Genomic DNA, 21,218 nt, shown 5'->3' with positions numbered 1-21,218 from the left:
TTTAAATTCATTTTGGTGGTAAAGAGATGAAACTGTCTCACTCTATAAAACCTGATAAAAACACATACACATACACACAACTGGCTGTATGCTGTAATACCACAAGTAAGTCCTTCTAGACAGGGTGCTACAAAAACGCAGTTTTGTTATAAAATAAACGTGTGGTAGATGAGATGGAAGTAAGGCTAGTTACTGCTGAGTAACTTCTACAGCTACTCAATGAAGACCCTGTGAAAAGTCTGCTTTAAATTTGTAGCCCTAGTCTTCATTTAGCATTTCATTTTCAAATTCTGCCAAAAATAAAGATGTTTGGCCATGAGATACTAACATGGAGCTGGAAAAGTTTTGAACTGTTTCATGAAATGTGAACATTTAACCTCAGGTAAAGTACTGGAAAAATGCCACTTTCCATTAAATGGGGGTAAAAAAAAAAAAAAAAAGACACTGAGAAAATCCATCCTAACAGTGGCATAGTATAAAATATGAGATCAGAGATTCTGGCAATAAAATAATTTACATATAGTACCCCCAAATATCGTTCCTTAAATTAAATATTTATGGCATTATTAGACCACTCAGTAAATAAAGCAATCACAAATTTTCCTATGGTTAATCATATTAGATGTAAAATATTCTGAATTTTTACTTCTGTAGAATGTATCTTAAATAGTGCTCTACCTGTGCTGTGACTAATAACAGGGGTTTTGTTTGTTTTGTTTTGTGGTTTTGCTTTAAGTAGCAAATTGACAGGAAAATGTAAATAAATAAAGTTAATTATAATATATTGCATATGAAAGTTTAAAAATAAAATTAGTCTGTAACAGTTTTGCAACTAAGGAAAAATAAGACATAAAATAGGTTAATTTGTCTATCTGTAATGTACATTTTTAAAACTTTGTATTCTATTTTGTGGGGTATATCCTGGGCATTTAAGACAGCAGCAACTTCGTTATACTTGTCAAAGAGCCCCTGTTCACATGCCAGGATTCAAGGCAGAATTTGTATATACATTTATAAATTCTCTGCATTAAATTCTTTCCTGATCTTAGTTGACCCATACTATAATTTAAAAGAAAATAAGCTTGCTTTAGGAATAATTCTAATTAACCCAGAGCTGTGAGATCTCAAAGATTACACAGAAATAGATTCTTAGTCAACTCACAGACTTGTCTAGACCTCTCACAGTTTTCGAGGACTAGAATAGGTCTATATAATTCACTCTTTGCTTACATCAAACCCTCAAATACCAAGTAATTTGTGTGTATTGTATATATAAACTTTAATATTAAAACAATGGAAAAGTGTTAATAGTAATCAACTCATTATCACTTACACTGAATTTAGTAATTTTGTTAATTCTAAAGCAAACACCATTTTTTAAAAAAGGACTATAAAATGTCAGATAGCAGTCATCAAAGAGCAAATAATAAAGGATAAAAAACAGAAAGCAATAATTATTTTTCCACCTTCCCTCAACTTTATGAAATTTGAAAAGAAATGGAAAAGAAAAAGATACACTGCAAAATGTCTTCTTTATTAAAGTTAACAAATAAAAAGAAATGAGATTGACAGTCATTGACAAACAGTACATCTTTCAGCATGTTCTTTCTCCTCAGGCTATATAATGATAGAAGCAAAGTAGAAGAATAAGGTTTGTGCATTTTCCCAGAGACAAAATTCAAATGAGTGGAAGAAACTGGGGAAGTATCCCACCTAATTGATAAGGAAGACCAAATACCTTTGTGCTTGTCCCGTTTATGCTTTAGCTGAGCTGGATGGGATCTGAGTCTGGCTAGAGCCTGTTCTCGATGGTTCATAAAAATAGGACCAGCAAATACAAGGGGGCCTGAGGAGAAACATTTTGTATGTGCATAGAAAAGCTCACAAAATGAAAACACTACAATGAACAAAAATAATTCAAACTAAAAAGCATGGAAATTTATTCTTTACTGTTTTAGACATTATACTTTGATCCCAATTTCCCCGGTTAATCCCCCACCCTTATTCCACACACAAGTTTTAATAATTGAACTATAGTTGATAAAGTAAAATTTCTATCTTTTACAGTCATAAAATTACCACACAATTACTAAGAGTCTCAAGTACATAATCAGAAAGTTCAATTAAAACAAGTCACCTTACAAATATTTTTAATATCATATATATTCAAACTTAGTAAACCATTCATAGAAAACAGTATCTTTCCTAATAAAATAACAAAACCAACTAATTTTTAAATTAATAATTAAATTTTAACAAGGTCTTCAAGATTTAATACCCACATCAGTCTTGCTATAAAACCAAGATAAACGTTATTGACTTAACTACATTCTGCCATACAGGTAGGAAAACAAGACAACAAAAAACAAAACCAAAAATCATGATATGATACATATATATACACATATGGACACACATTCATATATATATATATATATATATAATCACTACTTTATGAAGACAGGATCACAGAAGTTGTATTTAATTCTCTAAAAAGAATAAATCTAACTTTAAATGTGATTTCTGTAACAACATATATAAAATCAGAAACAAGGTATTGATGCTGAAGAGGGTAATCTAACCCAAGCAATATTTTTGGAACATTAACAATTCTCTGATAAAATCATTTCTTTCTGAAGCTCCTCGATGTACATACATACACAAATGCACATTCATGTAGATTACAGTTATTTCCACTTATATTCAAGAAAAAAATCAATAGCAAAATTAATTTCAATACAAATTATAATTTGCTTTTCCCTATTATCGTTTAGCTTAAAAAGAAGGGAAAACTTTAAATTTTACCTTATAATTTCATTTCTTTTCTTATAAAATTGAACTATACTTTCCTTGAGTTTGAGCAACATCAAAAATGCCTGCAAATTTCCAAACACTCTAAATTTGACATTAAGAAGTTACCAGTATTTGAAAAGGGAATTGACAGTACATAAGCACTGAATGTTTTTAATTAAAGCCAGTTTTTTCATGATTCTCTCTACCTCTTCAGCTATAATTAATTTTTCTAACAATGGAACAAAATAAAACTACTGCCCTATAACAAAATTTGACAAATGCAAATTCAAAACCAAAGTACCCTTCATTAAATATTAAAAAATGGGTAGGAAAAATATATTTTAATTACGTCTTGAGAAAGAAATAAAAATGCAGGCATCACCAATTGTATGAAAAACCAAGAATAATATATTCTATGATTACTACAGATAGAAATGCTAATTTACAGTTAACAGAAAAATTAAATATTATTTCCTAGTAATGTAGTAGCAAGTATTTTCAAGCGAAGATTACATAAATATGAACAAAATATCTTACTTTTTCAACATGCATTTTTCAATTAATTTACTAAAGCAAATAATATATATCACTCTAAAAAGCATGAGACACTTTCCAACTACCTCAAAGAACTGTAAATATCAAAACAACAGTAATAGCAGGTTACATTACCCTTTTCTGATTTCTATGGTCTGCTTGGGATATTATTTCTTCCCATAAAAATATTCATAGTTATTTAGCTTCTCACTAAATTCAATCTTCTTAGTCTTTGGATAGGAAAATTTAGAAGGCCCACAGGCAATCGTGTCTAGAAAGTATACCATCTGAGCTCAATTTAAATCACCACTTATAATGTCAGGCTCTCAGGTTCTAAAATATTCACGTCCCTGGACTAATATAATTTTTCTTAAAAACACAGTTCAGTCATTCATTTGCCATTTTTTATCTTTAATGCAATAGACACCAGGTTATCATGTATATTATGACAAAGACACAGATCTCATTAGAATTTAGTCCATTAGGGAAGATAGAAATAAAAAAACTAAGAATTGCAATATGTTTTTTAAAAAAATGTTACAAAGGAAATCTGTACACATCCTGAACGATGAAAAGTGATCCATCAACTTGGGTGAAAGAATGAGAAAAAGTTTGCCAAGATAGAAGGAAGGGAAGACAGGGCACTACAGGCAAAAAAACAGGGTTTATAAAAAAAGCAAGCAGAGGTTAAACAATATTGTATAGTCATTAAAAACACACATAGCAGAAACAGACAGAGTGCACGGTTATGAAGCAGAAAGTGGTGAGAAATGAGTTTGGAGATACATACAAAAAAACAGATAATTACAATCTTTTTCTACCATGAAACTTTATTGTAGAGGTTATGAGACGTCCACGAAATGTTTTCTATTAGTCAACAGAGACATATTAAGTACTGACCAATTTCAGGCACTACGCTTGGTCCTGGGAACTCTTAGAAAAACAAGATACCATCTCTGCTTTCAGAAGCTCACAGTTTAATGTGGGGAGGGGAGGGAGGGAAGTTTACACACAACTCAACAAGAAATGATGACTGTGTGCTATGAGAAAATTAAGCACACTGAAGGGGCAGCCAGCAAACCTTAAGAGTGGGAATATAGGGAGTTTCAGGGTACAAGACGAGAAAATACCACATAAGCTAAGACTTAAAGATGTAGTAGTACTACAAAGGTTCACAGATAAGGGAAAAAAATGTTTGGGCAAAGGGGACAGGAAAAAGAGTAAAAAGGGATAAGGCTGTGGAGAAAAAAAATTTTTTTAGATTTACTTATTTGAAAGAGAGAGAGAGAGAGAGAACATGAGCACGTGAGAGGGGGAGGGGCAGGGAAAGAGACTCTCAGGCAGACTCCCCACTGAGTGCTAGCCTGATGCAGGGCTCAACCCAGGACCCTGAGATCATGATCTGGGCCGAAATCAAGAGTCGGATGTTTAAACAACTAAGCCACCCAGGTGCCCCAAGAAGTCTTTATGTGGATTTTTTACAAAGAAAATGCTTTCGTGCTATTTAAATCAGCAACGAGATAACACTTTATCATGTTTTACAAAAATTAAGAAGAATAATACATATGATGCTAGAAGAAAACATCACTTTTCATATATTAGTTGAGAAGATAAACTGTAACATTTCAAAAACAATTTGAAATATCTGTTAAAATTTAAAACATAAACACTCTCTGGCCCAGATATTCTACTTCTGGGAAGCTCTACTATATAAACAAAAACTCCAGTATGACTATAAGCTTAAGAATATTTATTGTAGGGGCGCCTGGGTGGCTCAGTCGTTAAGCATCTGCCTTCGGTTCAGGGCGTGATCCCAGAGTCCTGGGATCGAGCCCCACATCGGGCTCCTCTGCTGGGAGCCTGCTTCTTCCTTTCCCACTCCCCCTGCTTGTGTTCCCTCTCTTGCTGGCTATCTCTCTCTCTCTGTCAAATATATACATAAATCTTTAAAAAAAAAAAAAAGAATATTTATTGTAGAAAACCCCACAAAAACCTGAAAATAACCTAAATGTCCATCAACAAAATAACGCATTACAGCCATATTACAAAATGAAAAACATTATCTAAAAGAATATAAAAATTTAAAGACTAAGTTCCAAATTAATAAAAATGCAGTATAATACTGTTCTTTTAGGTTTCAAGAGCACATTCCATTATATAAGCCTGTGTCATAAATAGCAGCAGCTAAATCACATCAATGGGCCTGAGGCTGAGCAAAGCTTTAATACAAGAACTAGGTCCTAAAATTCTGATCAACTCTGAAACAACACAAACTTGATAAGTAGGATGAGACAGAAAAATCAAGTAATGGAGTGCTGGGAAAATATATAAAGATAATATCATAAAAGTGTCATATCACTATGCTGGTTTTCAATTATTCAATATGGTATAAGAATTTCCTAAGGTCACTGAATAAGAAACTGCAGTCTGACTTTTAAAAATGGGTACACAGTTAAAATTCTTATTTAAAAGTATTTTTTACAAAATAAAATGTACAAACAGGTTTCACTTTGCATTGTACTGTGTTAAATGAAACACATGCATATTGTAACACGTCCTCACTGCACGATTCCATAGTAACCATGGCGATTGTGCAAAGCAAGGACACGGTTCTAATATGCACAAATTTCAGTACCATGTAAGGTAACAAATGCCATAATTAAGGTCCATAATGAGGATCCTAACCCATCAAGAAAAGATATTTACTACATATTTTACTATACACTGTGTTATAACAAAAATGAAAAAAATGTGTAAGAAAGAGCTCAACCAAAAAATAAGACACAAAATTTCTGTGCACTAATAAACTAAAGAAATCTTTCTATATACTGAGGACAAAGGATGAAACAGACTTGTCAGAAAATATACAACAATTGCCTAGAACATAAGTCTGTGTTTATAAAATCAGATACAATAATAAAATCTATGTAAATATTTAAATAATGGAGTTTTTTAAACCTTTGAAAGGCTAGAGTTTATGTTTTTAAGGTCTATGACACATTTTCAAATAAATGGCAAAAAAATATTCTGCAATCACAAAATTTTGTTGAACTACTGCATAATCAATGTTCTTTTACTTCTGATATGCAGAAATATACTACAGCTAGAGAAGAAAAGCTTTTTTTACAGAGGGAGAAAAAACTAACACAACACACAGCAAGCAATTACATGTCATCAAAGGATTTGCTATACTTTGGTTGAAACATAAGAAATTGCTGTTTTTTGTAGGTTAATTCGTATGATTCAACCCAATATTGCCCAAAAAAGAAAAAACAGGTAGTAAAAAGATACACTGATAATTATCCTTAAATCATATTAATATAAAAGAAACTGTCACTAAATTACCATACGTCATAAAGATCTAGAACTTAAATTTTACCCTATTTCCTATAAAATATTTAATATGAAATTTCCCATTTATATAATGTAAATAATGATAGTATCTACATTCTCATTAAATCACTTTTAAAGGTAATGATTTTACGTAAACACAGCCAAGCTAACAGCAAACATTCCTACATCAATTAATCAGATTGTTTATCAGATTCTATCAAGAACAATCTTCAAGTTCCAAGAATATGTTTTACAACTTAAGTTTTAAAAAAATTGGATTTACCATACATGCTATACTTTTTATGACTTATTCCATTTTATGTTAAAAAAAAAAAGTGCCTAGGAAAAATTTGCAATGGTGGTTAAATGGATAATAGATTTTATTTCATGTATCAAATCTCATATCATTTCTAACAAGGATTTAAAATACACAGTATCAGTAAACATTTCCAAACAAGATTTTGCCTGGCAGAGGAGTAAAATAACAGATCCCTTCAACCATCTGTCTTAATCTTACAAAGAAAAGATTCTACTGGGCAACAACAGCTTTAGTAATATTTATATTTATTTCTCCTACTGGATGTATATTAAAATATCTATATTTTACTATTTACTTATAACCATAGTGAAATGTATTTGCAGGCTGAGAAATGGTCATAAACAATGAGGAAAAGAGAAACAATACACCTATCTTTGCAATTAAAACCTGCAAAACTCTCCAACTTACCCTTCTTGTACATAACCAGAATAAGCTTTTTGAAAAAAAAAAAAAAAAACATATAAAAACATAATTATGCACTGGATCGAAAGAAGAATGCTGGGACCATGCTCAAATGGAAATGATCATAAATGACTAAGAAAACAGAAATTAAAATACTATATTAAACTAATTCGTTGTTCATGGTTAAATAACAACCCTGAGTCCAAAATCTGGGTGAAAGACCAGTTCTTAGAATTCATGTATCTTTCTTAAAAGTTGCCATTGCTAATAGTTTCTGATTCTTAGCAGATGGCATAATTCTTAATATGCTTGACTTACTCTATAAACCCCCTACTGAATTAAATCTATGTTATTGGCACAATTGTAAATACTCTGAATATTTTCACATTATTTTCATATGTAACTATAATGTTACTAATTTTAATTGCAATGTTTTACAAAGTCAACCTATTCTGTAAACTTTCAGTGGTCTCAGTAGAGGGTAAGAAAATGGATTATCATATACTTTTTCTCTGCAGCTACATCTTACCTCTTCCTTCCTCTAATCTGTGTCTCCTGATTACACGTTGTCGTTTTTCCTCTTGTCGTAACTGAAGGTGTTCTTCAATGTTAACCCCAGGTACTGGGACAGCTAGATGATTGACCAAAAAAACAAAACAAAACACAAAGAAACACACAAAAAAACATATATAGACAGATACAATAATAGATATGAGAGAACTATATGAAATTCAAGAAAGTAAAAGCTAACAAAACACCGATGAAAACAAATTATTTTTACTCAAAGAATCTAGCAAAAAAGAGAAAAAGAGCCTTATCCTTTAATTAGTGACATACTATCAGTTACCATCTAAGCAGTACTGCATAGTTAACTATTAATTTTTAACACATATTAATATAAATTACTGAACTGAGGACAAGATGTGTAGTACAATCCATCACATTACCTAACAGAAGATCTAAAGGTATCATCTCCTTCACTGCATCAAGAATTCCTCTTTGTCTTGCCTCCTGACCATCCAACTCTCTTGCACAAGCCTTGCAACACCCACACACGGCACAGCCAGATTCTCCGGAACCACAACCACAGATCCTTAAAAAATAGAAATAATTAACTGAAATCCTTCTATTCTTGCCTTAAAACTCTTTTCTATAATGTCTTTTCAGCATTTCTGAAATTAAGTTATATGAGTCAGCAATGAAATTACTCTTCAGATCAGGATGTGCTAATTTTAAAGAATAGGTATGAATAGATAGAATAACTAAAAACATGAGTTTATTAAGCTCGTCATAGGTATAAAAGGTATATTCCTACAGAAAATACAAATGTATTCTGCCACTATTCAAAATCACTATTAACAAATATTTTAAAAATTATCACAATTAGTAAAGCAACAGCAGCTTACTATTATTAAATGGTCTGGTTGGGTTAGTCAGTTACCAAACAAGCACCGTTCTCCACTAGCTACCTTAAAGAAGGTGAGCATAGCCATCGGTAAGTGAGCTCAGCTTGCCATCTTCATATGTTAGGTCTCCTTTTCTCTCCCTCCTTTAAATGCCTCATCTCTCATTCTCTCCTTCCACTATATCCAATTACCTGTTCCTTTTCCTTTTCTTTGTCCTGTTCTTACCAGTTGTGAACTAGCTGTATGACATTGGATTACAACATAAACAAGACAAGAACACTCCCAGAAGTTGCCTATAGGGTCAGTGAACAAATAACTTCATAGTCACCTACTTCATAGATGTGGATAGAAGTTGCAGCTTTAATGTTTTTGCTTGATCAGAACTGAAAACCTTTAGACAGCTTTGCTGAGCCTGTGGTTATCCAGATTTGTGGTGGCACAAGAGAAAGGATCTACCTGGCAGCAGTTTTGAAAGACATAGCTAGGTGCTCTGTGAAACTTGTGCGTTTAAAATGTAAGCACTACTGACAGTTTGGAGGATCACTAACTACAGGAGTAAAAACTGATAAACTAATACGCTCTACTACATTGTCTATATGCACTGTTTAAAAGATAATGTGGCATTCTAAATTTATTCTAAGATACGCAGCCACAATTCTATAATAATTGAAGTCATTTTTAATAGTGCAGAGTGTCCTAGCATATAGTCTTATGTTAATTTTATTCATTTATTCACTTTTGCCTCATTAATAAAGAAATCACTGTATTTGGTTAGGTACAGTCCATTTAGGTCTATAGGTTTAAATTATAAATAATTATTGGAAACTGATAGTAGATCTCTGGGGAAAAGCACATAAAGAAAATAATTTTAGGAAGGATCAGAGAATTCAGAAATTCATTTATGTACCAACTGCTGAAGTTCAGAGAAAACTTATTGTTAAAATATTTCAACAGCCTAAAAGAAAAGGCATGTTATATATGATTTATTTTTGTATGTTAGGCCAAGTATAAAATTCTCCCCAACATTCTAGGGGAAAACCTGCATTCTGATTCTGCCAAACTCACATATAAAGTTTAAAATAATGATAACATGGGACTCTGAAGGGGGAAAAAAAGGTCCAACAAGAGCAAAAGAGGATAAATATAAACAAGTATAATGCAACTTTAGAAGTGATAGTTCCTAGGACACCTAAAATTGTGAACATAAATTTAATTTAAAAGAAAATTATATGTCCTTAATCAAGTATTTTATATGATATTTGATAATTTCATCCAGAAAAGATTAATGTCCAACAAAAATGAACAGATATTTGGCATTAAAGCAGTCTTAGGAAAAGAATACAAATTCAGGCAGAGCCCCAAGACTTGAAGAAATTTAGGACATGTTTTTATTTTTTTTGAAGATTTTATTTATTTATTTGAGAGAGAGACAGATTATAAGCAGGAGGGAGAAGCAGACTCCCTGCTGAGCAGGGAGCCAGGCATGGGGCTCAATCCCAGGACCCTGGGATCATGACTTGAGCTGAAGGCAGACACTTAACTGACTGAACCACCCAGGAGTCCCTATGACTTATTTTTAAATAATGGTTTAAATGAATCAAATGAAAGAAAAACAACTTAAATAAAACTGACACTAAATTAGAAATTAATGTAACAGAAAACAATTATTAGAATTACACGTATATGCCAATATGCCCTCAAGAAACAACAAAGAAGAATACACTCTGGAATAATTTTGAAAAGAAATGTGTTGTGTGCACTTTCTACCAATATTTTATGTCTTCAGTATTAATCATTTTCTTACCCTCCAGGGACTCTGTCTGGACGCCCACTACTGACACAACTGGCTCCATAACCTGTACAGTCTCCACAGACAGTACACACCATGCACTGTTCCAGCTTCCATTTATGCATGCCTGGAGGGCACATCATGGACTTCTCATCTTTTTCATCTAGTTCTTCTTCCAGGTCTTCATCCATTGCTGTTGCCATATTTTCAACTCCAAACCCTATTTGACAGATCAGTTTATAACTCTGATGTAGATTATTCCCATTTCTAAAAAAACTGGTAAAATTATATAACATATACTAATCCAAGTGAATATACAAAGGAATGCTAAAATATAAGAGCAACAAAAATAAAATTTAATTTAGGAACCACAAATAAATGCTCTCCTCATTTCCTTTCTGCAAAAAGAGGGAAGGCAGGAACACCTCTTAGCTGTTACTTTCTGCCAATCATACTTTTAACTTTTGTTGATTTTAGTCCCTCATTTCTATCCTCACTGTCATTCAACAGACCATAAAATGTCTCCCAACCATGCTCTAAGCCATGAGTCCCTCCTCTCTAGAACATCCTCCCACTACTAGCAATAGGCTAAAATTTATAAGGAAAAATAATAAAAATTATCACCAAAATTTAGAAATTATATACACAAATGAAACCATAAGTAAATGATAAAGGATAAGCCAGTTAGTCAAAGATATGTGTAACACATACAACATAATATATCAAAAATTCCTACAAATCAATAAGAAGGCAAGAAAACTGAGAAGTCTGAAGAGATGGTCTAACATACTACTAATGGTCAGGGAATGAAAATTAAAAGAAAGATGAGGGGACCCAGCCATTCTACTCCTAGTTATATGCCCAAAAGAAAAGCATACAAATGTTCACCAACATTCACCAGAAATGTTCACAGCAACTCTACTTATAATAACCAAAACTAGAAACCACCCAAATGTCCATAATACTTGAAAAATTCCAAAACTGTGGTATATTCACACAACTGATTACTATACAACAATGAGAATGAATAATCTATAAATACTTGTAACAATATAAATGAATTTCATAAACATAAAGTTGAGTGAAAAGAAACTAGACATAAAAGAGTTCACGTGACATAATTCCAAAAATATAAAGTACAAAAATATGTAAAACTAATTTATGGTGTTAACTAGAGAGGTAGGTAGTACCTGGAGAGGAACATAAAGGGGGCTTCCTGGGGTGCTGGTAATATACTATTTCTTGATCAAGGTGCTGATCATAGGAATGTGTTCAGCTTGTGAAAATTCGCCAAGATCTACACTTATGCTATGTGTGTTTGGCCACATGTATGTTTTACTTCAATATGACAAATAAAAAATCATAATGAACTACAATGTCATAACCATTAAACTGACAAAAATCTGAGTATTGATACTACCTCCTAGACTGATGTGGAAAATCAAAGATACAACCTCTTCTAAGAAAAACCTAGCAAAGCTAAAATCTACAACATAGAAATTATAAAGTCTCACACATGTTTACCAGGAAACACAGATAAAGGAGGTTTTGAGATTGATGGGTGAAAAACTGGAAAAAAAACTCCTCTATCAGCGGGAAAATGGATAAATGGTGGTATGTTAGTGGTATGGGTTTTTTTTACACAGCAGTTAACATGAATCATTTAGATTTATATGAACTAACATGAAGATACTTCAAGCACAATGGTGAGACAACAAAAAACCTAATTTGCAGAAAAATACAGATTAGCACTTATAAAAGTATCTTATTTTTATGTATAAAATATGAGTATATAACATAGCTTACATATAAAATATATAAGAACAAGTAAAAAAATACAGAAACATGATTGAGAATCAAAGTCATGATTGTAGTTGGTTTTGGAGAGAGAGGGAGTATAAATAATAAGCCTCGGAAGGAGAATACAGGACACTTGCACCTTATCCACAATTCTTTTCACTGAAAAATAAGGCATGTGATACACAATTTTTTCATATTATAATCTTATTTTCTGTACTTTTCCTGTTTTCCTAAACTTTAAAATAAAAAAAAACCCTTCATGTTCTTTATGACTCTATAATCTGTATTCATTATATGTCTTACACTACTAGTCTGCTTCCTAATTCATTACTTACTAGCAGAGAAGGTGTGATCTTAAAAGTAAAACAATTTTTTAACAATTTTATTTTGGTTATTACAAAATTTACAGTAATAATCTAGAGCATAGGTGTAAACGTATGACAAATTTTTACAAGTTTTAGAATAATAGGGAAACAATTCTGTTCAGTTCAAAACTTACAAAACATAATCTGAATATGTATTTATATTATATATAGAAAACTAAACAGCTTCTCTCCTTTTTGCCTAGTAGGCATTATCCAAAACAATAGTTCAGCAGTATAGCAAGAAGAAAAAATGTTTCCATTTTGGAGTAATCCATTTTTCTTCCTTTTGTTCTTCTTTCTTTTTTAAAATCAATGTGCTCTAACAGACTTGCTCTTTTAAAACCTGAAGTATTTTAAGTACATGCACATATAAATAAGATACTAAAAACAAAATAGTGGGCTCTTGATATCCAGATGAGTCTGACATCAAGGTCTCAAGAGCTAAACTTGTTTTTGTTAATTTATATCAATATTAATCCTCAAACTCTTTTGTACCTTTTTAAAAAAGATTTTATTTATTTATTTATTCAGAGAGAGCGCATGCATGCTAGCAGGGGAAGGGCAGAAGGAGAGGGACAGAGAATCTCAAGCAGACTCCCCACTGAGTGTGGAGCCCACGTGGGGCTTGATCTCACGACCCTGAGCTCATGACCTGAGCCAAAATTAAGAGTTGGATGTTTAACTGGCTGAGCTACCCAGGAGCCCCAAAACTCTTTTGTACTTTAAACACAGTTCAATGCCTAATTCTAGTAATATCTATTTCCTATTCTCTAGCCCACACAAAATTAAAAACAGAAAACCAGCAATTGGAATGAAGGGTATAGGATAGCAATGATAGCAGTAGAAGTAAAAATTGAGAGCAAGAATGAAGTGAACAAAACCAAAACAAAAAACCCCACAAACAAGACAAAGGATAAACCCCTCTTTCTGTCAATAGCCTGAGTATTAGGGCAAAGTATATGGTGAGTAAGGTGCATCTATAATTTAGCCCTTGGTAAAGGGCCAAGTATTCTTAAGAATCATTTTTAGTTGTCAGGAACTGATTAATTTACAGGTAGCGTGTGCTATTAAACAGGAAGATAACATCTCCCAGATAGGCTGCTGCCAAAAATGGTTAAAACCAAAAACGTGTGGTATAAAAGGAACTAATAACGAGGAGTTTGAAAAATGCACTTTTCTAGAATAATGTAGTCAAAATGCTAAATCAAAGCAGTGTTATCATATTTTCTATGAAATTTTAAAAAATTAGGGTGTATGGTTGGCTCAGTCGAAGAGCATGTGACTCTGGATCTTGGGGTCATGAGTTCAAGCCCCATGCTGGGTATAGAGATTACTTAAATAAATAAACTTTAAAAGAAAAAAAAGAAAGAAATACACTCAAGTTCATTTGCTCAAAAATTAAAAGTCTAAAGTATATTCAATTGTTTCAGTGATATATGTCAAATAAATAAGAAATTCAGTGGTTTTCCTATTTTATAAGTATGAAATTAAAGAGCCACTTGTTTTGAAAAGAGTAAGATTCATCCCCATGTTGTTCAAAAGAACTTAATGAAAAGATAACACAAAATTTAATATCCACATGTCCAACACCTACCTTTCCCCCCTTGGTTCATGGCACCAGTGTCTCGTCCACACTGTCCTTTATTATTCACACCAAATGTCCAAACTTCTCCATTCTTCATTAAAACACAAGTATGAGCTTTGCCCATAGCTACCTGAGTTACAAAATGGCCTTTCAAATCTGTTACCAAACCTATAGGAAAGATAAAATTTGGTGAGGAACAACAATAAAACCTTTCTGAGTCTCGTAAATCATCAGTATTATAGAAGGACTACCTCAATGCAGAACACTTTTTATTTCTGGGATAAAATAACCCACCCAAATGAGAAATAAGTGGCCAAAAGACTGGCAGGGTATCAGTAAATTAATTTTGTAAGTCTGTAATGAAGTTCCAAAATCTTAAAACATTATCATCTAGACTTGGGACAAATTTTTACTGTGGCCATGGCTCAAGCCTGCTTCTCCTAAACGTTTGCTTTAAATGTCAACATGCCCAACAATTCTCAGAAGGGTCACTAGTTCTCAAACTTTCCTGGCCCAAGCACACAAAGGAGCCTATAAATCATGTGCTTTACCTGCTCTGACTTGCCTTAAAAAGGAATGAAGAGGGGCATCTGATGTAATGAGCACTGGGTATTAATACAAGACTGATGAATCACTGAACTCTACCTCTGACACTAATAATACACTATATGTTAAGTAAAATAAAAATAATAAAAAGGATTGAAAAACACAATAAAACACTTGCTGGAGCATACTGAAATCACATTATTTCTGAGGAAACCCATGAGATGTTCCAAAGCAGCATTTTTCAACCCTTTTTAACCTATGTGCTTTCTTCCACAATCCGACAGCTAACTAGTTTAGCCAGTTCCTAAACCTCACTTATTCACATATTACTTTCATTATATTTGCCATATCTAAGTGCCACCCATATAATCTTAATATTTTTGCATCAATTTTAAATTGACAGAAGCATTTTTAACCTTATCAAGTAGTAACAGTAAAAATAAAAGATTGTTGAGTATTTCTAATACATACTAAAATAAAGACTTCTTAAAAATTAAAAAAACTGAAGAGTTTGTTTTATTTAAATTACAAATAATATGATTCTTGTATCACACTTTGGGAAAACCATTTCACATTATTTTCTCAGATATCATTTCCTAAGGTGACCTTCTCTTCCACCCTATATTACTTAGGTCTTTTTAGCTTAAAAACTCCCAGTTTTAGTATTTGGCATACATAAAAAGATATGTGTATTTAGCAATATTATTTATTATTATTAACAGTACTAGCTGACATGTCTTGGGCCATTACATGTGTCAGGCTCTGTGCTAATAAGCATTTCACATAAGCATTATCTCCTATAATCTTATAACAACCATATGAAGCAGTTACTGTCATTAGCTCCCTTTTGAAGATGGGGAAAAAAAGGAAAGTAATCTCTGAAAAGTTAAGGAATTAAAGCCAGTTATTAGCCAACTAAAAAGTGGCAGTGCCAAGATCTGGGTTTATATCCATAACCATTAAACCACACCTCTCTAATATTTAAGCTTTAAAATGCCCAATTATCTCTCAGATCCTCAAAAAGAGAGGGACCATGTCTGCCTGGTCCACCAAGCTGTGACACACTGTCAGTTCTCAATAAATATACATTGAATAAATGCACGAGTTTTCTTCAGTGCTAGCTACCACAATCTTAGCAAGCAATAGCTATACTGAACATTATTTTTCAACTATACATGAACCCACTCCCAAATTTTGACTGACAGTTGAGGCCAACTGAGGATCTAAATATTGCCACATTAAGCCAATTCACATATCACCTGAGTACAGTTCAACTTAATAATTGCTGGAAATGTACAACATATGTCATTTCCCCAGCAATGAGACAATCACTTAAACTTCCAACCAGAAATTTCATTGTCTGTTTTCCTTTTCACAAAGAAATTCATAGGCTTTACATATTTACCAAATATAAAATCCTACCAAGTGGGTTTTACAATCATATTCATTTCCTAAGCGCTAGAAAGAAAATCTAGGAATCAAATACAACAAGTTTTTGATATTAGAGCTTATACATATAAACCTCTTTATGTGGCTAGTCCTATCCCACATTCCACTCATTACACTTTTGGTTTATCATTCACTGAGTCGCTTAACAAGGAATTCTTATGACCCTACCATGTATAAGACCGTATTGGGAACTGGGGATACAATAGTAAATAAGAGAGAGAGTCCTTCCTAACTATCTAATGGGGGAGATGGATAATTCATCAATTATAAATCAGTTATGCTATGCAAATTATTTCCCAAGGGTACCACCAAGAACATGTCACATGAGCATCTGAATGAGTCTAGGGAAACTTTCCAGACAAGTAACAGCTAAGGTAGAGTTGCAATAGCCAAGCTCTGTGATTAGCTCTGCATGAAACTAGTGACACTGTTCCCAGCAATAAGACAGGAAGGAATCACAAAATGTTGTATTTGGAAAGAAACGTGAAAAATCTAGAGAAAGCATGCTACAACTGTTAATTTTCTACACCTAGCTTTCCAATATATAATGTCTAGTACTGGACTTTCTTTGCATAAGTAAAATGTGTTTAAGTTGAACTTACTTGAACTGTCAGAGTAAATGGCATCTTTCCCAAACATGTATAGCTCTCCATCTTTAGAAATAACAGAACTACTTCCGTTATTGCAGGCTGTATACACCACAATCTTTCCTTCCATCTTAATTATCTTTTTAGGTTTATAGGGTTTTGATTGCCGTCTGCTCTTAGCTTAAAAAAAACAACACACACAAAAAATAAAATTAAGGCATCTATGTATAAATAAAAATAATGGTTTGTATAAAAAGCCCAAGGAAAAAATATATGCATTTATGATACACTTTATTAATTTATTTCCACAAAGGCCTGGGCTTCCCAACATGTCAATTAAAATGAGTCAACCTTCAAGCCTCATCTGGTTAATTAAGACTTAGGCTATCACTGTCAGATCCTTTTGTTACACACTGAAATTTCCAATGAGAAACACCAATTTTCTACCAAACTTCTGGCTTCTGGGGAGCCCAATCTCTAGATTTGCTATACATTATTAATACCATTCCATTATCATATATATGATTTTCTCTCAAACTCCACCTCATATGTATTCTTATGCTAGATCTTAGAAAGCGAAATCAGTTCCTCGTCCATTCAACATATATTTAGCAGCTACACCCAGTCAATGAAATTGTGTAAGAAGTGGAAATATATACACGGAGAAAGAGCAAATAAATTTAAATGTGGGTGATGATCCAAGCAGCCTCTGCTCTCAAAAACTAAATCCCTGAAATGAGCAAAAGATGGGATATATCAATCTTCTGTTCCTTCAGTCAATCCCAGTTCTTGATGCCTTTCAGAATAAAAATGTATGTGCTGGGCACAATTCTGGGACTTAAAAATACGATTATATTTCTTCATATAACATGATCCATATACATGTGTATGGTAACTACCCTATCTGGTGCTCAAAGAAAGAACAATGTCCTCCAAATGCTTGAAGGAAAACCTGGCAGTGCTGAAGTTTCTCCAATATGGCAATACACTTTATGGGGATTTTTTTCCAGGTAACTTTTATTTACACACAATTTTAACATTATATGTTGACTTCAAACCTAATCCTCAGAAGATGCCACTCCACTGTGCTAAAACATATAAAGTATATGAGAAGTTATAAAAAGAGAAAAATGACACTTTGAGAAAAACTGAATGAAAGTATAAGAAAGATCAGAGACAAACAAAATTGTTTATGTTTTCCCTGCTTAGGAATGATTTCATTACAGGAAAATAATAAAAAGAATAGTGACCCATAAGGAACACTATTACACAGGTTACATAAGATTTACTGCATTCTGAAATCTATATTCCTTATAAAATTCTGGGTTATCTAAAATAACATATTGTAATAAATTAAGTTTTTTTAAATAACATCAATGAACAAAACAGATGAATAGCAGTGTTATCCATAAAGCATCATCAATTTTTTTATTCACGAAGATGAACCCTAGAACCAAATCAGCACTTAAAATTCTTAATGAATAGTACACCACCACATAATCGGTTGATGATGCCCCAATGTAAAATCCTCTATTAATTTGGTGAGGTTAGTGCTATTGAAATTGATATACCTCATGTTAATAAATTCCACAATATTTTTACTGAATGTCCAGTTGATCAGTCAACTTACTTGACTCTCCATCTTCTCCTTTACTAGCAGATCCTGTAAAGAATATGCTTCCATCTTCTGCAACTAAAAGGGCATGAGAGCCATCGTGTCCCACTGAAAAGTGTACAATCTTTGGAGATTTTGTAATTGGTAGCTCAACCCATTTTCCTGCTGAAGGACCACCTTGCTTGATTCCAAGACTCTGGTACTTGCCAGTATAATATATCTTGTATATACATAGAAAAAAGAGAGAGAGAGAGAAAGAGAATTATAGTGTCTTTTGGTGTAGTGTACCATGTTTCACATGAGAAAAAAAAAACTTCCATATCCTACTGAGAAACAAAAATAACCTGAAACCAAACTGTTTTTATACTACTCAACTTCTGTGAGGTCAGCAGGAGAGAAATATACGTATTTTTCCCAAAGATCCAGTTTTTAATAGTTTTTTTGTATCTCCTCAGGATATCTATAATCTTTCAAGTCTCCTGAATATACACAAATAAATATACTTCACAAATATACTCTCATCTCACAACAGTAGGAACTTGATAAAATTCTCAACTTTTTTTCCCAATGTAAAAAACCCTACATACAAATATACCATAATTGCCTAGTAATTTTAATTTTCAAAATTCTTTTAATTACCTTACTTTAACCTTACACCCATCAGATAAAAAAAACTTCTATCTCTATAGATTGACCTCTACAATCTGTGACTTAATTATATCTGTTCCTACTTCCCCCAGCTTGTAGTCTCCATATTGCTGCACATTTACAGAAATTTGCAATAAATGTGTTCATCAAAATGAACTCAAAATGTGGATTCATTCCAACTCGAAAAATTATAAAGAGCACCATAATTAAACATTTGTAAAAATGTAACATTTTATAAAGTTTATAAAGTTTTACACTCTTATGTCACAATTTGCTTTTAAACTACTTCAACATGAATAAAATTTCACCATATTAAAATAACAATTTAAAATTAAAACTTTAAATATTATGTTTAAACACGTGAATTATGTAAACTAATCAACTGATTATACCAATTGACTATCTCATAAAGCACAGAATGTTCATTTTTGATCCTGAAGAGTAATTTACCTTTCCACTTGCTGTTTTCATTAGTGCAAACTCTCGTCCTGCACCAAGAATTGCTGACTCCTCATCAAATCCTGTACCTGATAATACAAGACTAATAAATACTACTATATTTTTAATATAATGTAAATCATAATTTTACACTATTTTGAGTGATTAAAAAGTCAACTCAATTTATACCATTCAAAAACAAGGATAACAATACTTGTTGAATCACTATGTTGCACACCTGAAACTAATGTAACATTGTGTGTCAATTATACTTCAATTAAAAAAAACCAGGATGACAAAATATCATGTGCCTGACTTTCAAAGAAAAAAATTAACAATAGAATAAAAGAATTACAAAAACACTACATAATTAAATAAAATATGCAAAGTAAACCACTCATGTCAAGTTTATTAAATTTAATGAGATAACAGTCAAAAAAGTGGGTCTTGCAAAGAACCCCACAAGTTAAAAATGGCACTATTAAACCTGGAATAGCATGACAAACCAAAATTGAGAGCCTCATGGGAACTAAGGATCCTAATTACTACTATGACACTGCGAGAGTACATATAGTAAGACTGAGAAACACTCTGTGCTTGTCTCTATTTCTATATCCAAATGAAAGATTACTTATCAGTTTGTTAGGCCAATTACCATTTTCACAATCTATGAGATCACTCTATGGCTATGCTGAAAATCTGTTCAAATAACAATCAAAGGTTTCAATGAGAGAACTATGCTTATTAATATAGTAATATTTACAACACAAGTTTTCAAAATTTTAAATAACTGAACATAAAAATCAATGATGTCCTTAAATGCTATCTGTAATTCTTATCAGATTAAGTTTATTTTCATTTGCTCTATTCAAAATGAAAATGGAAAATTAGTAGTCACTTCCTTAAAATGGTGTTCATATAGCACACGATTTAAAGGTCTTATTTTCTAGCCACTTATACATATTAATTCATAAGTTGCTATATAATAACAGCAGAGTAACCACCAAAATACTACTGCTCAAAACACAATATTAGTTTTCCAAAGAATAAAGAATCTGAAATTTTAAATACGGGAGAAAAGGCTTATTTGGCGATCTTACTTATAATATGCAAGTCCTTTTCCAGGTCAAACAGTGAGATACCACAGGCATGTAAACATTTTCTGGCCAATTTAAGTTGTAATTCTTGTTGTAGCACAGGCTCAGTGCTTGTGGCAAATATTCTGACAACAAAGCCATCCTAAAAGAAATAAAACATTCAGAGTAATGTGTTGTATAAGTTGGTCTTTCAAGGCTCTCTATTGTCTAAGTAAGATCAAATAATTTATGAAAAAGGGATTCCATTTACACCAGCTATTCATGATTCAGAGTACTTACATCTCTTGAAGCAGCTATCTGATTAATATATTCTCCATCAGTGAATAAAATATTTTGACCTTCAGTGTGGCAATCTGTACAAAAAGAGGAAAAAGTGATTACATTACAATATAAATAAACAGCTCACAAAATGACTTTACTCCTCTGCTGAAGTCAGAATGAGAGTTCTCCACGCAATAAGGATAAACTTAAACTTAAAGGGATACTGTGCTTTTTAATAAAGAATTAGAAAT

The 21,218-nt window shown here is 32.4% G+C and overlaps 1 protein-coding gene across 15 annotated transcripts in view; it reads right to left on the bottom strand.

Annotated features, from left to right (window-relative positions):
• MYCBP2 (MYC binding protein 2) overlaps positions 1–21,218 on the bottom strand; it is a 253,255-nt gene that overhangs the window by 173,615 nt on the left and 58,422 nt on the right. For 13 of the 15 annotated variants that reach the window (XM_045810935.2, XM_087865058.1, XM_087865059.1 and 10 more), the window contains exons 9-18: positions 20,986–21,059; positions 20,710–20,848; positions 19,622–19,698; positions 18,539–18,743; positions 16,924–17,088; positions 14,336–14,494; positions 10,592–10,796; positions 8,329–8,474; positions 7,911–8,012; positions 1,739–1,846 (exon numbers count right to left, since the gene is read on the bottom strand). In XM_045810935.2, coding sequence (XP_045666891.2) covers positions 1,739–1,846; positions 7,911–8,012; positions 8,329–8,474; positions 10,592–10,796; positions 14,336–14,494; positions 16,924–17,088; positions 18,539–18,743; positions 19,622–19,698; positions 20,710–20,848; positions 20,986–21,059 — 1,380 coding nt within the window. The remainder of the gene's footprint in view (positions 1–1,738; positions 1,847–7,910; positions 8,013–8,328; positions 8,475–10,591; positions 10,797–14,335; positions 14,495–16,923; positions 17,089–18,538; positions 18,744–19,621; positions 19,699–20,709; positions 20,849–20,985; positions 21,060–21,218) is intronic. The other 2 variants (XM_045810930.2, XM_045810929.2) reach the window with 2 other exon arrangements.

This window comes from Ursus americanus, chromosome 10 (assembly GCF_024610735.1).
Source record: "Ursus americanus isolate L20-20 chromosome 10, mUrsAme1.1.p, whole genome shotgun sequence".
Taxonomy (NCBI): domain Eukaryota; kingdom Metazoa; phylum Chordata; class Mammalia; order Carnivora; family Ursidae; genus Ursus; species Ursus americanus.
Note: the sequence above shows the minus strand (reverse complement) of the source record. Positions and strands in the feature narration are given on the sequence as shown.